Source organism: Vicugna pacos, chromosome 13, assembly GCF_048564905.1.
Source record: "Vicugna pacos chromosome 13, VicPac4, whole genome shotgun sequence".
Lineage (NCBI taxonomy): Eukaryota > Metazoa > Chordata > Mammalia > Artiodactyla > Camelidae > Vicugna > Vicugna pacos.
Window position 1 is genome coordinate 21,321,511 of NC_132999.1, and position 20,346 is coordinate 21,341,856.

General features: G+C 38.0%; 1 protein-coding gene across 4 annotated transcripts; it reads right to left on the reverse strand.

Annotated features, from left to right (window-relative positions):
- Positions 1 to 2,217: 2,217 nt before the first annotated feature.
- USP1 (ubiquitin specific peptidase 1) lies at positions 2,218 to 14,419 on the reverse strand. Of its 4 annotated transcripts, none has more exons than XM_072974313.1 (10): positions 14,241 to 14,419; positions 12,586 to 12,694; positions 10,957 to 11,195; positions 9,528 to 9,648; positions 8,874 to 8,978; positions 8,173 to 8,333; positions 6,412 to 7,097; positions 5,558 to 5,728; positions 4,699 to 4,900; positions 2,218 to 3,721 (listed from the first exon to the last, which is right to left on the reverse strand). In XM_072974313.1, exons 3-10 carry the CDS (start codon positions 11,124 to 11,126, stop codon positions 2,986 to 2,988), a joined length of 2,352 nt encoding a protein of 783 aa, XP_072830414.1. In that variant the 5' UTR covers positions 11,127 to 11,195; positions 12,586 to 12,694; positions 14,241 to 14,419; the 3' UTR covers positions 2,218 to 2,985. The 4 variants fall into 4 exon arrangements, with proteins under 4 accessions (XP_072830414.1, XP_015095692.1, XP_072830415.1 ...); XM_015240206.3 differs by lacking the exon at positions 14,241 to 14,419 and adding an exon at positions 13,335 to 14,176; XM_072974314.1 differs by lacking the exon at positions 12,586 to 12,694.
- Between the last annotated feature and the right edge of the window lie 5,927 nt (positions 14,420 to 20,346).

Below are 20,346 nucleotides of genomic sequence, written 5' to 3' on the forward strand. Positions count from 1 at the left end.
TTTTACTGAGTCAGACTTCTAAAATTTTTTATCAACTAAGGCAGAGAATGTTAAAGTTGATTCAAGAAATAGTTCCAAAACTAGCAAAATGAAAATCCTAATTGACAGTCACTTTGTGGGCCCAAATGACAGCTCCAAATAAATTAATGGGTGGAGACAAATTACTGATAACTGTTTTGTGAAATCTTAAAACTGGTCTTTATTTTCCATTTAGACACCCAAAAAAGGGACTTAGAATTACAGAAATAACTTTACCTGATAGAACTTTTTCTCCATAAATAATAAATACTGAGATAGGTGATACCAGTAATAGATAATACCAGTGACAGTAGCTTGATCTTTGACTTTGAACCTTATTATGCTAATGATAGTAGTATGAACTGACTCTCAGCAACTAAAATGAATGATTCCTGTGCTTCAAATTAAACAAGCCTGTCATTTCATCATTTTTTTAGTGATCTAAACTGGTAAATTAGAAATCTGCTTTAAACTTATCTTACATCACCATAAAAATAACAAAGCCAGTGTTTTTTTAATCTACCAGTTGAATGAAAAGTTATTTTGATACTTGTATACACTGTACAAAGTACATCTAAAAGGTAAAATTAACTGTTAAGTAATTTAAACTTGTAACTTTGATATGAAAAACTGATGCAAAATTTTTTGAACATATATTCAATTACTTGGCAAGTTTTTCCAAGAAAGTGCCTATTAATGATTTTCTGAAAGTATCTCTGTGTAGTATTAGAGCTTATCGAAAGGCATGTTATAATCTATCCCTTTGATCTATTGATCACTTACCTGAATCACTTAAGCACTGATCAAATAAAATACAGTGCCTTCATTGTTGTTGATGTTGGAAACAAGGTCTCAAAATGTCTGGTTCTCCTGAGCATGGATGTGATGGCTGATATCCCCTGCTCCAGCCTACCTTTTTAACAGGCAGTGTTATCTCAAATTCCTCTTACCAAATCAATTCAGACAATAACAAAAAGGTTTTTCAGGTGAGTCTACAATGTTGGCCCCAAAGGGGTGAACTAAGGAGTCAGAAAGGCATAACCTCAAAAATGTTTGGGAACAGAGGATCCAGATGAACAATAAGGAAAGGCAAGTAGTCAAGAAAGGAAACTTTAAAAGAAATAAAAAGGTAATATATATGCTCTTTCCTCTTCAGGGTCGGGGGAAGAATATTAAATAATCCCTCGGTCATTTCTCATAAGGTTACATGTATATAAGTTTGGATTACTTCACACCTATCTCAGTGAGTTATCAAGAACTTGAAGATTTATACAATTCTCATGCAATACTATTATCTGACTCGAGTCAGAAGAGGCTTCCTCTTACTCTTAAAAACACTTCCTAACTTCCCATGTACTTCAGTTTTCTTAAAACATAAACTTCCTCATAGCAGGAATCTACGCTAGCTCCTAACCTTGGCTGTCTCTGGAGATTACAGAGGCCCAGGTTCTATACTAGTACTCCCATTAGAAGCACATTTGAGTCGTGCTCAGGGCTGTTTCATTTTAAAAGTTCCATCAGTGATTTCTACTCCCGCTGCTGCTTACGGGCAGTGTTCAGGCTGTTGTTAGTTTTAAGAAGTTCCACTAGTGATTTTGTATCACATCATCCTGTGAAAGAATTTGTAAGACATTATTTAACTATGTAATTTACTAGTTGACAGATACTCTCATTTGTTGAAATGGGGTGTAGCAGTGATATTCCAATATATTTACATATTCTTTGGAATTATTTTTAATCTTAAAACAACTAAGTGCCCTTTAACAAGTCATAACATAATCTACCATTTACCAATTTAATATACTATGTTTAAAATGAAAATTTAACCAAGTTTTTGTGTGTGCCCAAAGCCTCATCTTAAATTCTCCAGTTTTGGATTCCATAACGTTATATGTCTACTTTAAAGGACAACTAGAATACAACAGTTTTGACTGTGAACGGCTTTTAAGTATGACAGTCTGGATGGACAAAGCTCAATTTCTCCTATTTGAAAATTTCTTCACTTCCAACTATCAGAAAATATTGAGTATTATTAAAGGTAATTATGCATGTTTATTCTTTTGTTTATTTTCATGTATGTATAACATGTGTGTGTGTGTATATAAATATATAATACATACACATATTCTGTTCTTTGAAAACCCAGCTGTATTTATGGTAAAAATATGCAAGTTAAAAAAAAAAGCTCAAGCATTTATATACATAGTTAAGCAGTTTAAAATTTATTGACCTCCTGGTTTTTAAAAAGTTAAATTTAAGGTCATACCTCTAAGTTTGTTGTACTGCATACAGACCATGCAGAGTATGCCTATGAAGAGATACAAAGTAGTCCACGTCCAAAAAGATTTACTAGAGTACAGAATAGTCTTCATAAATACATATAAAGTCCTTGTCAAGATAGAAGGGGACTGACTATCCATGTTTTCTGAGCCACTTTTCAGAGTTGATTCAAGGCACAAAATGTACACCATTGTGAATACACACATAATCCAGACTTTGTGCCTCTAACACAGCCCATCAAAGATCTGGCTTCATGACTCAGAAAACTAAATGTACTGAAATGAGATTCTGCTGCTTAGCTGAAAACCCACAGGACCTATAAACATCGTGTAGATAATTACTCCAAAATATGGAGATACAAATACAAGCACTTTATTTTAAAAAGCAAACACAAAAGATGATAGGTGTAAATTCAAAAGTGTTTAAATGCTTCCATTTTGAGTAATTCAATTAAGAACCTATACAAGTTTGTTCCCAGAAGCTAATGCATCACTAGTCTCTACTAAGGAAATGAATTCTAAAAATTAACATGGTTTTCAATAATTCAAATTTCACTATTTATATAAAAGCCTAGAGAGACCAATATCCAGTAGCTTCAAAAGATAAGCTAAAGACTTCTGATGTCATCAGTTGTACCAATGTTTGTCCAAGTCTGTTGAATATATACACAAGGAAAATACACTCACTCTATAACTTCTTATAAAATAGCAAGTAAGGAGTAGATGTAGGAGATGTAGAAGGGGAAAGAGAATTCAGGAAGTCCTTCTCTTCGGTAACTTTCACTTCAGAATCATCAAAAAGCAACCACTTCCCCTCATACTCCTTTAAGCTTTGTACTACATATGAAATTTTGTTCTCAAATCCACTAATGGTAATGCCTGTTTGGTCACTGGATTCCTTGTTTCTATCAGATTCATGGGTCCCATTAGTACCGTTAGCCTCAGAATTTCTGTTTTCAGCCAATGCTGTACTGGCAGCTTTATCAGGATTAGATGCTTTGTTGTACAACTCATAATCTGCTTTACTCTTTTGTCCTCCAAGAAGTCCAATAGCTTCTACATTTTTTTTGTTCAAAACTTTACTTGGCTGTGTATTTCCACTGGCTCTAATTGACACTTCTTCATCATCATAATTTTCAACCACACCCCTTGCTTCCTCCTCATTCAGTGGTTCTGGCTTACCAATTTCACACATTTGGTCGACCACAAAATTTTCCTTATCTAATTCTAAACTGTTAAGGTCAGTGACTTTAACAGAAGCAGTATAATGCCCACTACTGATGGTAATGCCACTATGCATCACAACCGCAAATAATCCATAGCTGTCGTTGGTTGGCTTTGTGCTCCATTCTTCTAGTGACAATTTAAGAGGTGTCAGTAAAGGGGTGTTGATCTTGGAAAGTCCACCACCGTAACAATCAAACCTTTGGAAGAAAAAAAAAGGTTTTGTAGGATTTCATTTTATATATATTCCATTTTACAACCAGTGTGAAACCAAGTAAAAATCTGAATGAACCCTTAATATTTAGTGCTCACAAGAATAAAAACAAGTCTTCAATTTTATATATTTACACTGAAGAAAAAATACTAAAATAAACACTAATATTCAGGTGTTTCTGTGAAGGATATATGGCACTTTCCCTCAATTTTATTTTCCTAATTTTATGCAGTAAGAAAATTAGTAGTATTTTAAAAACACTTAATAAAATGTAAAGGATTTTGAAGTTAAGTCATTTTAATGTAAAGTCTGCCTGTAACCAAGATTTGGGGACCAAAAAAAAAAAAAAATAGTACTATAGCAAAGAAAAAGTCCACTGAAAGAAATAATTGTATGTCATCTTCTGGCATAATAAAATGTGTGGTGAGCCACTGGGAAGCTCTCATGTAATTTCAAACAATTCATTAATATAGGAAGGAATAAAATCTACAATGACACCATATATACATGCCAAAAAAAGTCAGAGACCATTCAAAATGTAATTGGCATTTTCATATTTATTATTTAATTGCTTTTAGATAATTAAATTTTGAGCTACAGAATAATCTCCCAAATTGCTCAAAAACTAGTTTGTTCAAAGACTAGGTTTGATTTCCCTGCTTACCCTAAACAATTGGCTTTTTTCTCCCCTCAAAAAAAACTTGATGTATATAAAAGTTATTCCCTATTTTATTAATTCAACTAAAACTATCCAATAAGGAATGAAAATGAAAAGATGTATGAACAAATTATAGAATACGCATTCATACCAAAAGGATTTAAGCGGCTGTGTTTTTACAGGGAAACTGTTAATAAGAGAACAAACTTTTCGAAGGCAATCTTTATAAATTACTTTATTTAATAGTTTCTATCATACTATTTTGTTACTATTATAGTATTTTGAACAAACTTTATAATACTCACTCCAGGCCACTAGCCGCAAAGCACTTCAAATGAATAGTTATAACTTCAGGCATTTTGTCAAACAAAAGACTTCGTTCGGCTTCAGTATAATGATGACAATTTTCACAGAAATATTTATCCTCTCCTACAATCCTCTCCACCGAAGCAAACTGTGAAATTGCCCATCTCAGGGTCTTCATTTCTGTCTTGGGCTCTGGAGAAACTACGTAAGAGAATGCTTTCATTTGCAAATGAAAAATCTCCCAGAAATTTAAAACTTAAGCCACAAAGTTCCATGTTCAAAATTAGCATGTAATTTCAATTGACTAATCCTTCCCAAATAACTATTTTTTTTTATTTTCAGAAACCCTCACCAGAAGTTCATCCTCAACAGTGCACATACCTTTGAATATAAATATCTGCTCAGCCAAAAGGTGACAGGGACAGCAAAATCAAGATAACCCTAGTCTCTTCAGTTTATATTTAATAGCCAACAATATCTGAATAGGTAAACCAGTCTCGTGATCAACTTCCCATGACATTACCAGACTTTTTGTAGTTTATACTGACAAAACAGTGGCTCAAATATTGTGTTAACAAAAATATCAGTAGCTCTGAGAGACTGAGGCACCCCAAAATTAACTTACTTAAAGCATTTCGTTTTCTCATTATAACATACTCTACACATCAAAATAAAGATGCCACAATTTCCCCAATGCTATTAACTATTAGCAAATGAAGCTATATAAGCAGATTTTTATTATACCAAAGACACTAAGAGCCAGCTTTTTCCTCAATAATTATACAAGCTACTTATTAGTCTATTTTATTGAAGAAACCTAATTATCCCATGGTCCATACAAGACTCAATTTTGCTTACTTTCAGAACTCTCCTCAGCTTTGGAAAGCTCATCTTCTTGTACTGGTACACTGATGTCTTGAAAATCTTCTCTTCTTTCTGTTAAACTTTCACATTCTAAGCAACGAGTTCTTAATACCAGCTGACCTTGAAATAATTTCTCCACTAGCTCAAAACCAATTTGCTCTGTGCCTAAAACAAAAAAGAAAAACAATCTATACAGATGAGGTTTTCAGCACAGCCCAAATAACCATTAATCCACTTAAAGCAGATCATGAATAAAAGGCTGATTTCCATATCTCAGCTCGCTTATTAGGTGACTTATTCATGAAATATACATTCCCTATAAAGATAATTTCGAATATGAATTGCTGTTCTCTCTAAAAAAGTTTCACACAATTGTCTTAACCCCCTTCCCAAAGACACCCCAAAGGATGACACTTTTGGTAAAATCATTAACCATGTCAATCTACACATTTCCCCTGAGATCTGTACAAAACTAGGTAGAAATCCAGTTCAGGTATGGTGTAACTACTTAGTTCTCTACTTTAAAATTGCATTTTGCTAAATGCAATTTCCTTCATGAATTGTCAAATACTTCATATGTAAGAGGGTAAAATATTCTCCTTCTATTAATATGTCTTAAACTCTTCTAGTTTATAAACATGAATTACTATTACCTTAAGACTACTGAGGTTTATATACACACACAAAATACATGAGCATAGTGCTTAAGACACCAGTTCATACTGTTAAATTTCTCTTAAAACAATTAGTCAGATATTATACTGCACATGTATCTAAAAAGAAAATTCCAAATCTGCAGTTGTTAATCCTCCTAACCTATCAATGTCCAAGAATAAATTATTACTGACCTTTGTTTATGGGCTTTACTTCATTAACATTAATGGGCATAATATTATTCCCTTGAGATTCAAGTTCACAACCATTAGCTGTGTCATTTTCACACCTCCCCAAGTCCTCTTCAAGATCATATTCATTTTCTTCAGACTGTCCTTTGGATCCTTGGTTGGTTGTTATTTTCCCCAGACTACAGAATTTAGAAAGAATGCTGGGTTGCTTAGTTGCAGACTTTAACCAATTTATTTTAACTCTTGATTTCTTTTGTGAGGCTCTTGCACTCTCACTTTCAGAGAGGTACTTGGGGATTATTTTAGGAGGAATCTCTAATGTGTCACCTGTAGCTTTTCTTTTTGATCTGGTTTGTCTCTGGTTTTCTTCCAATGACTGGTGATCCTTGGAGACTTTGACTTTTTTCTTCATGCTACCAAATTCAGTGTCACTTTTTCTTTTCCCATTTCCTTTTGGGAGTTTTTCTTTACAATCTTCAGAATGCCTCACATTGTCCACCTCCATGCTGTTATTACCACTTATTTCCTCTTCCTGTTGTTTTTCTTCTACCTTAGTAGATAACCCTGCCACATTTTTTACTTCTTCTTTTTTTAGGAGTTGGCATGTTTCTTGAATGTTTCCCAAAATACACTGTAATACTTCCTGTGCATCATGCTGTAGATATCCTTCATACATAGGGTTGAGTTCCCTATAAATAAAAATTTCCATTCATCTATTCTAGTTTTGAAGATACAATAAAAAAAAACCTTTCTATACAGAAATGAACTCATTTATAGGGATATCATAAATTATTTTAAAAGCCCAAAAACATTTACTCAGCTACTAGTTTGAAACTTACCTAAACTTGTAACTAAAGAAAACAAATTTAACCTCATTTTCATTATCAGATACTCTGATCTTCTAAATATTGTCAATAATAGCTAATATGTATATAGTGCTTACTATGTCCAAGTTTTAGTCAAAATGCTTTTTATATTATATGTATAACATAATTCTCACGATAACACTATGAAGTATTATTATCACCACTATTTATACAGATAAGGTAACTTGCTCAAGGTCATAGAGAGGCAAAGCCAGGATTCAAACCTGCTCCTGGCCACACTATTCTGCCCCTTAACAAATGGATGACAATGTATTAATTACACTTCAATCTATTCCTAAACTAAATGATTAAGTAAATCATTTTAAAGACTTAAGCCCTTTAATATTTTAGATAAGGCTATTTTATATATAGAATAAAATTTCATTTTTTAAGACAATACACAAATCTAATCCAGTTAACTACTAGTTCTCTTCTAAGCACAAACAAAAATAGAATATTTGGAATTTACACAGTTCTTGTGAATATTCTGAATATATAGCTATATAATTCCAAACCTGAAATCCTTAGTACCAAATATATTTGATAATTCAGAAATTTTTAGATTAAAATAGACAATATGGCAGAGTAAAATATGTATTGCCAACACAATGGGGACAGTATCCCATAATTACACTCATTACTACTTCTATAAAAAAGTGTAGGAATATCTGCATTACAGATAAATATGAATAAAGACTATAAACAGCCTCATACAAATTCAGATCTAATGAAATTTACAAACAATCTTAAGAAAACATTTCCAGGTTTTGAGCCTCTGGGATATTAAGGAATGTAGATCTGTAGTTTCGATTTTCCTTGCCCTTTATTCACCCCACTTGTTCACATTATCTCTCTCTTCCAAAGAATTAGAATCTTAAAATTACGTAATAGGCTATACCTGAGTGTGTTAAGCAGTCGCCTTGGCTGAGTAGCAAGTTCATCAGTATATTTCTCTGGATTTAAGAGAAAACTAGCTTGAAGCTGTTCAACTGAAATGATCAAGGACTGTAAGCTGCATATTAGTTCATAACTTGCCAAAGAATCTTCTTTGCAATTTCCCTGTCAAGAAACACACAAGCCAATATTTTTATTTATAAACAAATTAAGTACCTTCTCCCCTCCTGTCTTTCTCACTATACAATACCAGTTTCTCTAAATTTAATTTCATAACACTAATTTTATGGGGATATACAAATAAACTTAAAAATTTTAACAGTAGTTTTGGTTACTTTCTATTATGTGGGTGATAATGGTTTTATAATCATGTAACTCACAGGTTTCTTAAAATTTACTTAAATGTTAAGAATGAATCAATTTGAAAAATAGATAAATAACGGGGTAAAAATATGATAAATTGTGATGGCAGTATACAAATGACAATGTTGAATAGTAAACAATAAATTAGAGAACTGAAGAAAACACTCTACAAAAGGGGATAATTTAGTTAGCTACTGCACAATGAAAAATAACTGCCTTTCTGACAACATAAGATAATGAAAACTTGAATTCTCAGATTCAGTTTAAGAGTTTTTGTCATCTTCCCAAATCCTGTTGTATCTACTTCTAAGCAAGTGACTTTCCATTAATTTTATTTTTTACCTTATCTTTTTGATTGGCTTCATCTTTTAGGGCTTCTTTCTTCCTTGAAATAATATTAAATAAGTGCTTCACTCCAGATTTAAAACCAGGACAAAAATATAATACCTATAAAATGTGAGATTATGTGTTTACTGAACAAACAACATACTTAAAAATCATTAAAACACTATCATGCTTTTTGTGGAGCATGTTTAAATGTGCATTATTTAAAATTTTTATGTTAAGATTGGTGTCCAAAATTGGTCTGTATTTCATTATAGTAGCCTACTATCTTCTTCCCCTCAGTGGCACCACAGCAGAGCCTGACCAGATACAAGGGTATACATAAAACAGATATGGTTCCTAGGGTTAAAATACATACAACAATAGCATGAGGAATCAGGCAGAAAAACTAAAGGTTTGGCATCTTCAGTTTAACCAAGGTCTACTCAATTTTGCTATCCCAATTATTAATCACTTTCTCTTACCCCAAAGGGCGTTTGTAACATGCAACTTAGAATCATGATTATTTTACTCCATTCTGGCTTATTTACAGTCAAAAGCAAGACAGTAAGGACAACTGAACTCTTCCAATAACCTGAAATTCTCAGAAGACATTAAATGTTACATCATTCTTTGCCTGCTAGTTTGTATTTATACAGCAAAACAACTTACCTGAAGTATACTATTAAGATAACAAGTATTGCCAAGATTATTCAGTCCCACAAACGGTAACAAGTTTTCTCTCTTCTCACAGTTTATAGGTGAGGGCTGTGCTGCAGGAACAACTTGATCACTATTAAGTACAGAAGGGAGAAAGGCATACTGAAGTAGATTGTTAAACAAAGATTTAAGATTGTAGTAATGCAAGTAATAAGTAATAATGGAAATATTACTTCCTTATATTTAGTCTTTTTCCAAAAGTTGTATCATCTGAAATTCAGATGACACTTTAAGAGAAGAAATCTGTTCAAGCACAAAAATTGCTATACACCCAGAATAAAAGTTTTACAAGTACTTTAAAAATACTGTTTTACTCAACAAGCATCAAAGCAATTCCATCAAAGGGCTGTTAATCCCACTTTACAGAGCAGAAAACTGCAGAACTGGTACTCTGATTTGTCAAGCCAACCTGACATTTTAATTAAGTAGTTAACTCTGAATAGAAACCTGGGAATAATCTATGACAATACTTGGGAAAGGCTGCACTAAGTCAGATGCCGTTAATAAGAGATTAAGAGGAAACAGTCTATGAAGATAATTATATAGCTATCCTTCACTTAAAAATGAATTGTTCAAGTTTACAATACTTTTACCTCAGTTTAACAACAGTCCTCACAGCATTTTTATTTGTTTTACAGTTGCCAGCTATTACTCTAATACCTCCAAGTGTTTATTGGCATGATTGCTGTTGAACAAAAGGTTCACACACAATCTCCTAAACTGATTATTGGTAAATATTACTAAATTACAAAGGGGACCGAATCTACTTTAGTCATACAGCAGACTGCGTATATGTTGAAGGAGCAAGTGTGGACTCCAGCTAGAGCAACTCTTGGTGGAATAAAGTATTCCATCTTGTTCTCATTTCTTTGCAGTCACTGAAGGATTTATTTGTATCAAAAGCATCTAAGATTATTTTAAATATAATCTGCAGTTGTACACCTCGAATAGATAATTTGCAACTGTATACCCCCAATAGGTATGACTACAAAGTTTAACTATGTCAGGTAACTGTCAAGTCTTCTGAGCAAAAAAAACCCCACAAATTTCTTTAGTCTTACACAAAATGTGCTGCACTACAAACAAGTTTAAACTGAAAAATAATTTTAGTAAATGAGTATTTCTCCAAGTCACCTGCTGAGCACAGTTTAAATGAGTTAACATTATAGATGTATAGACGCGTGGAACCACCAGTTTTACTGACTACACTGCTAGACTTGCCTCACTAATGGGTCTTTAGGTTTTTGTTTGTTTCATCTGTCTGTTTGTTTTGCCTCTATGGACTATCAGGTCACCATGTCTGATATCAATCCTGTTCACTGCTCTTTCACTGATGCATAATTTTAAAAGTACAGAAATATACTTAAAATAACATACATACATTTCAGATCCTCTATATTCAGAAGCTTTTTCTTCATTTTCTTGAGAATCCGTGAAATCTAAGGCTCTCTTGGTTTCCTTTTTCTGGAAAAACTTCAAGGAAAGTCTATTTTTTTTTGATGGACTACCTCTTGAAAGCCCATTACTTTCACTAGGTATGACACCAGGCATTTTCTCTTCAAATCCCAAGGAGTTAACAAGAATTAATTTATACAAGAACCTTGTAATCACCAATCATATCTGTTAATCACAAAGAAAAAGTTATTAGTTTTCAGTTATCAGCTGTAGGCAACAAAATCACCATTTCTGAAAACAAATTTACCAAGGAATGGTACTAATTATAAAACTTCATATTTGAAAACCAAAACCAAATGCCTGGCAATAGCAGGCACTCAAGGTTTATCGCTTAAATGAAGGAGCTTGCCATTTGTCCTTAACTTTCTTAAATAACCCAAAAAATCAGATACTTAACTTTTATTAGTCTATCACAAAATAGCCCATTTTAGTAGGAGACCTATAGTAAAGAAATATTAAATTAAAAACTTTATTATGTATCAGTTCATTCAGAAAACACTGAGCAACTACCATCTCTAATTCTAAAGTAGGAGGTGAGAAACAGAGAGATGAATGGGAAAGTCAAAGGAGTGCTGTAAGTGACTAAGATCTCCTTCCAAGGCTTTTTCTAGTTATTAATATGAACACGTGAAATAAAGTCTCTAAAAATGTATTTAAAGTATAATTTGCACACAAGAAAAGGCACAGATCTGATGTTAAGCTTACATCTAAAAACTTGTGTGAAAACCAATAAACCATATGCAAAGGTGAGATAATGGTGTAAAAAAACTGCTATACTTCGTGTATATCAAGTTCTTACGCGCTAGAAGCCACAATGTACTACTGATTTTCCGAAACATTTTTTTAAACAATAGGATTTTTTAAAATACTGACGTTAAATAGGGAAAAAAGATGATTTGATTTTGTCTTGTGCAAACTTTCTTCCCTGTTTTAAAACAAATTTTGGATTTAAAAAAAGGGCTGTATTTATGGTAGTTATTTTACAATTCACTTCTATTTTTCATGAGGATTACCTGGGGACAAGTATCTGACTGGAGTATTACCAGAAAATTACTTGAGTCCAAAAGCTCAGCAATGACTTTCAAATATAGGTAGAGTAACAGGATTAACTAAATTCCGTCCTTAATAAGCATTCCACTCCGCTGCACCTGATCTGAGAATTCACAACACTGAACTTAGCACGGAAACCACCTTTTTGAGACAACTCAGGAATACCTGGAAAGCCGACCAATTTCCCCACGAGCTCTCCAACTCAATTTACTGCCCTGGCCACTTAATGCTACCGATGAAATGCTATTGCGAATGATAAACCAGCCTGCACTAAGGTGCCAGGGATCTCTAAGCATCAGTGATTCCTGAAAAAGGGTTTTCTTAGGAGCCAATTCTAATGACAAAAACTAGACTGTCATAAACTGGACTGTCTAAGAGACAGAATAACCAGACTTAAGTAAACCTAAGAAAAAAATGACCAAGCAGCTGAAGTCACAGTATTAATCCTAATAAATAAACCAACTCTCAAGGCTCCTCAAAGCAATAATTAAACATTAAACATTACCTAAAATGTAACATTTTATCAGGTGCCGTATCTGATGCTATACCGGTTCTTGCTCCTGGCTGTTCTTATCACTGTGGGTTGTTACCTCAAAAATGTTTCTCCCATAAATCTAAATCAAGTTTCGCAGAAAACACAATAAATCGAAAGTTAGATGTTCTTGAACAAACGACAATGTAAACACTTTAAAGTCTCATTAGTTTTAAGTTTTTTCCTTTATAACAAGGCACGACTTAATTCCAACTTTTCACAAAAAATGTAAAACAAGGATAATATCCTTGACAAAGGTTTAAGACACGTGGCGTTCTAAATACTTGTAGAAAAGTTAAAGTTAAGCTGCGCGGTAAAATGTAGCAATCACCGACACAGGATAACGTGAGTGAAAGCATTTCTCCTCCCTACCCCGCGCACTCTAGGAACGGAAAAGAAAGTGAAAAAAAGACGGGATGGTGCTGATGTCCGTGCCCGTCAAAGGCGGTATGGGCCGGGAGGGAGGCCGGCGGGTGGCGTCCGCAAGCGGACCCGCCGCTCCGGGCCCCCTCGCCGGTGGACTTGGCCTATTTACGCCCGGCCCGCACCTGCTTCGAGTCCCCGGCGGCAGCAGGAGGGGGCGCCCATCCCGGGGCACAGGGCTCCGCTGGCAGCTCGGCGAGGGCGCAGCACCAAAGGAGCCGGGGGACCTCTCCGCGGCCCCCTCCAGCGCCCGCCGAACTTGCCCCGGCACCGGCCTCTCCTCTCCAGGCCCTCCTTACCTGGTCATGGCCCAAAGAGAGGTCCGCGGCGGTGACGCCGGCGAGTCCAATCGGAGAGAGTGTGGATGCGACAGGTGAGCCCTGCCCCGAGCCCGCGGGGCCCCCGGCCCAAGCAAAAGCTGGTCGGATCGCCCTCCCCCGCGGGGGAGTGACCATTCGCTCAAAAGCGGGAATCCGGGCTGCCGCTCCGTCCTGCCTGGCGCCGGCACCAACTACATCCCCGGAGCGGCGCCTGCCCACGCCCGCCCCCGCCCCGGGACGGCAGGGAGCGCCAGGAGCAACCCCGATTGCCCGGCGCCCGAACCGCTAGGGTCTTCCCCACTCCACCACCGACGGGAACTTGGCGCGTTTTCCTCAGTCTCAGGACCCCCGTGTTTTAGCCTCCGCCCGCGCCAGCGCTGCGATTGGAGGTGGCGTCCTACGAAAGTGCCGGTTCTAGTCTCCGCGCTGCGGAGACACGAAAGTCCGGAACCCCCTCGCGACGGCCACTCGCCCCCCTGGCACGTACGGGCTCCGGAACTAGCTGGAACAGTAGTTGCCCCAAGCTCCTAACGGGTTCTGCAGTTTCAAACAGCGCAGGCAGCGTCACGGGCAGCCCGCGCGGGTCCTCGCTGAGGGCGCGCGCTAGGAGCTAGAGGCCTGGCTGGCGGGCTCGAGCCTCACACCCTTTTTTTTAACCATTCGTGCGCGCGAGTTGAGGGAAAAGCGTACGGGTCGGGAGACGGGACAGAGAAAAAAAAAAATGGGACGGGCGCCTTGCTTGAGAAGGAGACGCCAGGTGCTCAAATCCACCAATTCGTAACGAGCAATCTCCAAATCCTGCCCCCCGCAGCCTACGAGGAGCCAATCAGAAGTACATAGGCAAAAGCCAACGGAGTAGGCGGGGAAAGGCAGTCCAGCCAATACCAAGAAGAAGGGAGGAAGGCTCCAGCCAATCATTGTTGTACAGACAGAGTGCTCCTCGGGAGCGGTTCCCCTCCTTCCGCTCTCATTGGCGCTCGAGTGCGCGCTTTCGCCGCGGACTGTTAAATCTTGCTCTGCGTTTTGTGAATCCTCGAAGGTGGGACGCCAGCGAGGGTGCGGTTTCCCGAGCGAGGCCCTCACAATAAGTCCCGCCCTCGATTCATGCGTACACACTCGGGCGGGGGTTACCCTGGAGACTAGTTTCGGAAAATGGCTGACCGCTTTGCTGGCTGCTCCTGGCTTGCGCTTTCGGTACGGAATCGCAGCCCCAGCTCCCGGTCCACCCAGTAAAAACAAGCGCCGCCATGGTAACAATAGATTCTCGACCGAGCACTGCAGAGCTGAGGCTCCTTCCTCAGCCCCCACACGCCTCATTTTCTCCCGTTCACCCTTTGCCCTTCCCGGCCGGACAAGGAAACGAAAGAGCATTCTTAAGGCCCAGCTCTGACTGGGGAAGCTGCAGAGGGTTCCTGCGCGCGCCTTACTAACAGGCTCCGCTGCTTTCTGCTTCCGTCTGTGTATGTTTGTCTTGGTGAGGTGACCTCAAAGCAAGGATGGCAGTTAAACAGGATGAGTTCAGTACAAACTCATTTAATTAAGCATGTTTTTATATGCCTCATATGTGCATTCTCCCAGGTGCTAAGGATACGGTGTGAATGAAATACATTCCCTGCTCCAAAGGGGCTTTACATTCCAGAGAGGGTAGATGTTCAACTAAAATGATATAAAATAATACGAGTTATAGGGAAAGGAAATAAGGAGTGTGCTGTTTTAGGTAGTATAGTCTGACATTTGAGGAGATAGCTGAATGAAAGCGCAGCTAGGTTCAGGCAGGAAGATTGGCAAGTTACAAAAGTCCTCAGGCTTCTGTTCTGGAAGGAAGCACGGAGCCCAGGGTGCTTAGAGCACATGAGCCTACGTGTGATTTCTGTGGGAAAAGAGATGAGTGACATGGGCAGGGTTTAAGCAGGGTAAGGAGATGGGAGTCTTCTGAGCTTTTGAACTAGGGAGTGGCATAGTTTGTAAAGTGGCTGCTTGTGGTGCATAGACTGTTCGTAAGTGCAAGCTGGAAGGTCACCTAGGAGGCTATTTCAGCAGCCCAGGGAGTAAATTATGGTGGCTTGGAATAAAGTGGTAGCAGTAGAAATGTTGAGAACTGGTAGGATTCAGGATGCATTTTGAAGTATAGCCAATCAGATCTGCTAATGGATAAGAAAAAAGAAACCAAAAAAGGACAAGGTTTGTTTTGTTTTGTTTTAAACCAAAGCAACTTGATAGTGGTTAGTCCTTTCTTAAATAGAGAACATTGGGATAATAATGGGTTTGGTGAGAGGGGGTCATTGTTCTTAGACATTAAGACTGAGGTGCCTATTTCACATGCAAATAGAGATACTGAGCCAACAAATATCAAGTTTGGAGCTCAGTAGAAAACTGAGATGAGAAGATACAAATTTGGGAGTCACCAAATGGTATTTAAAGCCACAACACTCGAAAAAATCACCTAGGATGATACTTAATCCTGAAAAATCTGCAGGGCATTGATGACCTCTACCCTTACCAAGCCAGGAATTCTAAACCCAGATAACTGTCATTTTAGAATCAGTATCCTTCCCAAATACCCATTTTAAGACAGACTTATAAAGCACCCAATGACATATTTAAGATCCTTTAAAAATCAAAATGGAACCAGGAGACCATTGTGGATGTGGTTTCAGACATGTTCCTGCATCACTGAGAACGTGAATTTTCTGAACTGTATCAAACTCAAGTACACCACCAGCCATTTTCAAAACAGTATCTGCTAGCAACTGCCAGCTGCAAACTTACGGTCTCAAGGTCTCCGCTTGTAACTATACAACCATCTTAGACCCCAGCCAGTACTTGCTTAACAAGCACCATTCTTGCCAGCTCCAATCCTAATTCTTAACAATTTACGTAACTTTGCAGTTTTTGGCTATATAAGCCATTTTGTAATTAGGTGGAACAAAATCCAAGCGCTTCTTGAATCTGTCTCCCAGGCTATAATCCTCAGCTTGGCTTGAATAAAACTCTTGTCTATTCCTTGATATAGATTGCTTATGGATTATTTGTGTCAACACTCCTAATCGTTGAGTTAGTTTATGAAAAGCACACTGATACACATGTGATCTCTAAACTGCCTAAAGAGACGTTAATGCTACTATTATTTGGTAAAACAGGCTCAAAACTAGATGTTTAGGGTTTTTTTGTGTTTGTTTTTGTTTTTGCCATAATTGCAAGGGATTGATAATTCCTATTTGAGAGCAGAAAAGAAAGCACCCCAGCTCATGCCAAGACCAGTACAATGTTGATATCCAAAATAGACAAGGACAGAGTTAGAAATATAATTATAGGTCAGTCTCTTTGCTGTTGTGTACCATGGACTGGACTATCTCTTTTCTACTCTATAATAATCATTCAGACTCTATCAGGATGGAAAATCAATTGTAGCTTCCTATTCTAATTTCCCTAATTCTACTTTCTGATCTCAGTTGAGATCCTATTGTCAGCAGCCACTATTCTTCCTGTACGGTTTACAACATCAGTCAATGTTCAGTTGCAAAGAATGGAGTCCTTCCCCTGGTATAAGCAGGAAGAGCACTGACTACTCAGAACTGTTGATTAAAATAGACTCTAAGATTAGTTTTTCAGGAATGAGTCCCAAAGTCTTCACAGAACCAGGCCACCAAAGGAGTAGTGAGTCTTCTATGATCAAGAAATGATGATTTCTAAACTACAGTGCTCCCACAATGCCTGGGAAACCACAACCATCGGAGAGCTGCTTGTGCTGCCAACTGCAGAACCACTCTGTACCCACTGTGATCTACACCAGCACAGCACATGTCCCAAGTCCTGCATGCCAAGGCTCACAGAACTAGTAGCTGGACACCAAGACTTCCGCTAATGCTGCTTCAGAGATACCAAACACCTCCACAACTGCTCGTCAGCAACAATGGCAGAAGCCTATGGATGCGTATCAGGCTTGGTTTATCTCTGGCAGTAAAATCCGTGCAAAAATTTAAAAGGTTTCTGATCCTTTTGCTTTCGGTCAGTTCTCTGTGGGAGAAGTTACAGCTACAGTTCTTGCCTAGGTATAGTTTTCAAACCCAAAGACTCTATCTTTTATTTTCTGGCTTCTCTGTCCTCTGCAGCTACACTTCTAATGACAGTTAACTTGGAGGCATCCGCAACAATGGGATTTAACAGGTTGACAGCATTCTTAATCCAGTATTTGTCAGCCTCGTACAACTGAGTGGCAGGCATATTTCCTTCCAAGGCTTTTGTTCACAGGCACTGTTTCTATGTGCTCTGATTAGGAGATATATAAGAAGTTGGGTTTTTTTAGCCCTTTAATGCTCCAAATTAGAGACTCTCAATCCACTTAGATTATAGACAGAGTTTCTCTTTTAGCAAAGCTATATTCCTTTCCATCTCTACTTGCAGACTGATTAGCTCAGGCCTGAGTTCATCACTCTAAGAACTTTGCTAAAAGTGGCAAGAAAAAGCCAGCAAATACCAAGGTTATAAATTTTTCCAATTATTTCCGTTCATGCCACAAATACCTTGCAGCTGGACAACAAGGGTCACCAGTTTTCTATCTTGTGATATCTGAGTCTTTACCACCCACTGCCCAAATACTTTTACTAAGCCAACACCATATTTCTTTTAAGGTTATGTTATGTGCAGCACGAATTTATAGGGATCAAATTCTGCATCAGATAGGAATAGGTTAATCTGCGAGAAGCAGAATATTTTAAATGTCCTTATCCGAGATAAACATTTATCTCTTTATCACATAAACAGTGCAGGGGTAGGCAGCTAGGATGAGAAGGGTGATTCCATGACCATCAGTGACCTAATTTCCACCATTCTCAACATATAGCTTCCACCTATGGCCCAGTATGGCTCCTTAAATTCTATCCATCATGCCTGCATTCTAGTAAGCAGGAAAGAGCTTTCTCTCAAAATATACTACTATGATGGCTCCTAGAAACATGGAAAAAACAATAATCTCCACCAAATGAAACTAAAATGCCAGAAGTGCTAGGGCAGACAGGTAGGACAAGAAGTGATAAAAAGACTCAGGGAAGTGAATGTGCTCAAATGTACTATACTACGTACAGCCAGAAATTTATGATAATTATGTTCTGAAGGACGACCCGAAGGACACAGGGTTTACCAAGACCATAAGGAATGCATTGGTGCAAAGGGCAGGAACATCCCTAAAAAGTTCAGTGGTGGCTCTCTGCAAGTCATGGCTGAAGGTAGCAGAGACCTCCCAGAACTTGGCTCACTGATAGCACTGGGGATGACAAGACCCCCAAAAATCGAGGCCCGGTGGCAATGTTCAACTATCAGAAGCCAGAGGGTTACGATTATTATAATGTGGACCTGACCTACACAGTTATGGAAATGGTTAATAGAACATGGTATTTTTAGAGGCAATATAGATAGGCAGCCAAAAAACGTCCTATTAATTTGTATCAGGAGAAAAAATTCAAGGGTAGATGATCAGAAAGCTAAGGTCTGTCATCCAAAAAAGTCACAACTCCTCAGTCAGTTTCCACATCTGAGCCAGTCTTTAGATCTGGAACCCACTGACTGAAGAGGTCCCCAGGCGGAAGGACACTGCTAGACTGCAACAAATACAAATGGTAATGATTTCCCCAGTCCATCTCCAAAATATCTTTGGTCATCTACTTGGGTAACTGTACCTTTGGGAAATAGGAATATCCAGACATTTCAAGGACTGCTAGACACAGGGTCTGAACCGACATTGATATCCAGGGACCAGAAGCATCATCATGGCCCTCCGTTAGAGTAAGGGCATAGAGAGGCCAGTTAGTAAATGGGATCACGGCAAGGTCCAACTCAGAGTTGGTCCACTGGATGTGTGGCCCCACCAGGGGTCACAATCCCCAGTCCCCACATGTGTAACGGGATTGACCTACTTGGCAACTGGCAAATACACCTGTGAAGTAAAAGCTATCATAGTTCAGAAGGCCAAGTGGAAGCCTCTGAAATTGCCTCCCCTCTCCAGCCAAACATGGTATAGGAAATCAAAACAATACTGTATCTCAGGAGGAGATGGCAGAAACTAGTGCCATTCACAAATTTAAAAAATACAGAGGTGCTGATTCCCATCATATCTCTATTTAACTCACCGTGTGGCCCTGCCAAAAATGGCTGGACCCTGAAGGATGAAAGTAGATTACTGCAAGCTCAACCAATTAGAAGCCCTGATGGCAGTAGCTATGCTAAATGTGGCATATTTGCTGGGGTAGATTAATATGGCCTCAGGTATTTGGGACAGATCATTGATTTAGTGAACACATTCTTCTCTGGTTCAATCATAAGAAAGGATCAGAAACAGCTGGCATTCCCATGAAACAGACAAAAGTGCACATTTACAGTTTGGCTCTAGGCTATGTTAAATTAATATTCCTGCCCTCTGTCATAAAATATTCTGAAGAGGTCTGGACCTTCTGGACATCCTGTAGAATATCACATTAATCTATTACATCAATGACATCCTGCTGTTTGGGAAGCCAATGGATGATGGCTAACTGAAACATCAAAAATATGAACATGTTATCCAGGCAGGTGGAGGTAAATACCGAAGAATGAGCTAAAAGTTGAAGGAGGCTGCCTTGAGGAAATGGGATGTCTTGCTGGAAACATTTAACTCTTTAAATCAGACACAATTTTGAAATAAAGCAAAAAACTTAAATTTTTAAAAAAGCATTGTAAATGAATTGTCTTCTGATTTCAACCCCTGGGAAAGGTCAGAGCAAACAGTACATTATTTGGGGTTGGGGTGACAATTCTTCCAGCCTGCACCTTCTGGATACAAGGTAAAAGAAGGCTCAGTATGTGAATCCTTGGCCTTCATCCAGCATCTTTAGTAATCACAAAAAGCAACCAAAAGAACAGCTGGGAAGACCACCATCCAGTAATTAAATTTAAATTTAAAAGATTATTTCCACAAATTAAAGTCTATTTAAAAGGTAAAATCCACTTGGCTTCAGAA

Excerpts from the sequence above, each read along its gene's own strand:
- USP1 (XM_072974314.1), bottom strand. The coding sequence starts at position 11,126 with ATGCCTGGTGTCATACCTAGTGAAAGTAATGGGCTTTCAAGAGGTAGT. Across the intron at positions 4,901-5,557 it reads AGCTGAGGAGAGTTCTGAAA|TTTCTCCAGAGCCCAAGACA; the intron begins GTAAGCAAAATT and ends TCTCTTACGTAG. Across the intron at positions 3,722-4,698 it reads TTTGCGGCTAGTGGCCTGGA|GTTTGATTGTTACGGTGGTG; the intron begins GTGAGTATTATA and ends TTTCTTCCAAAG.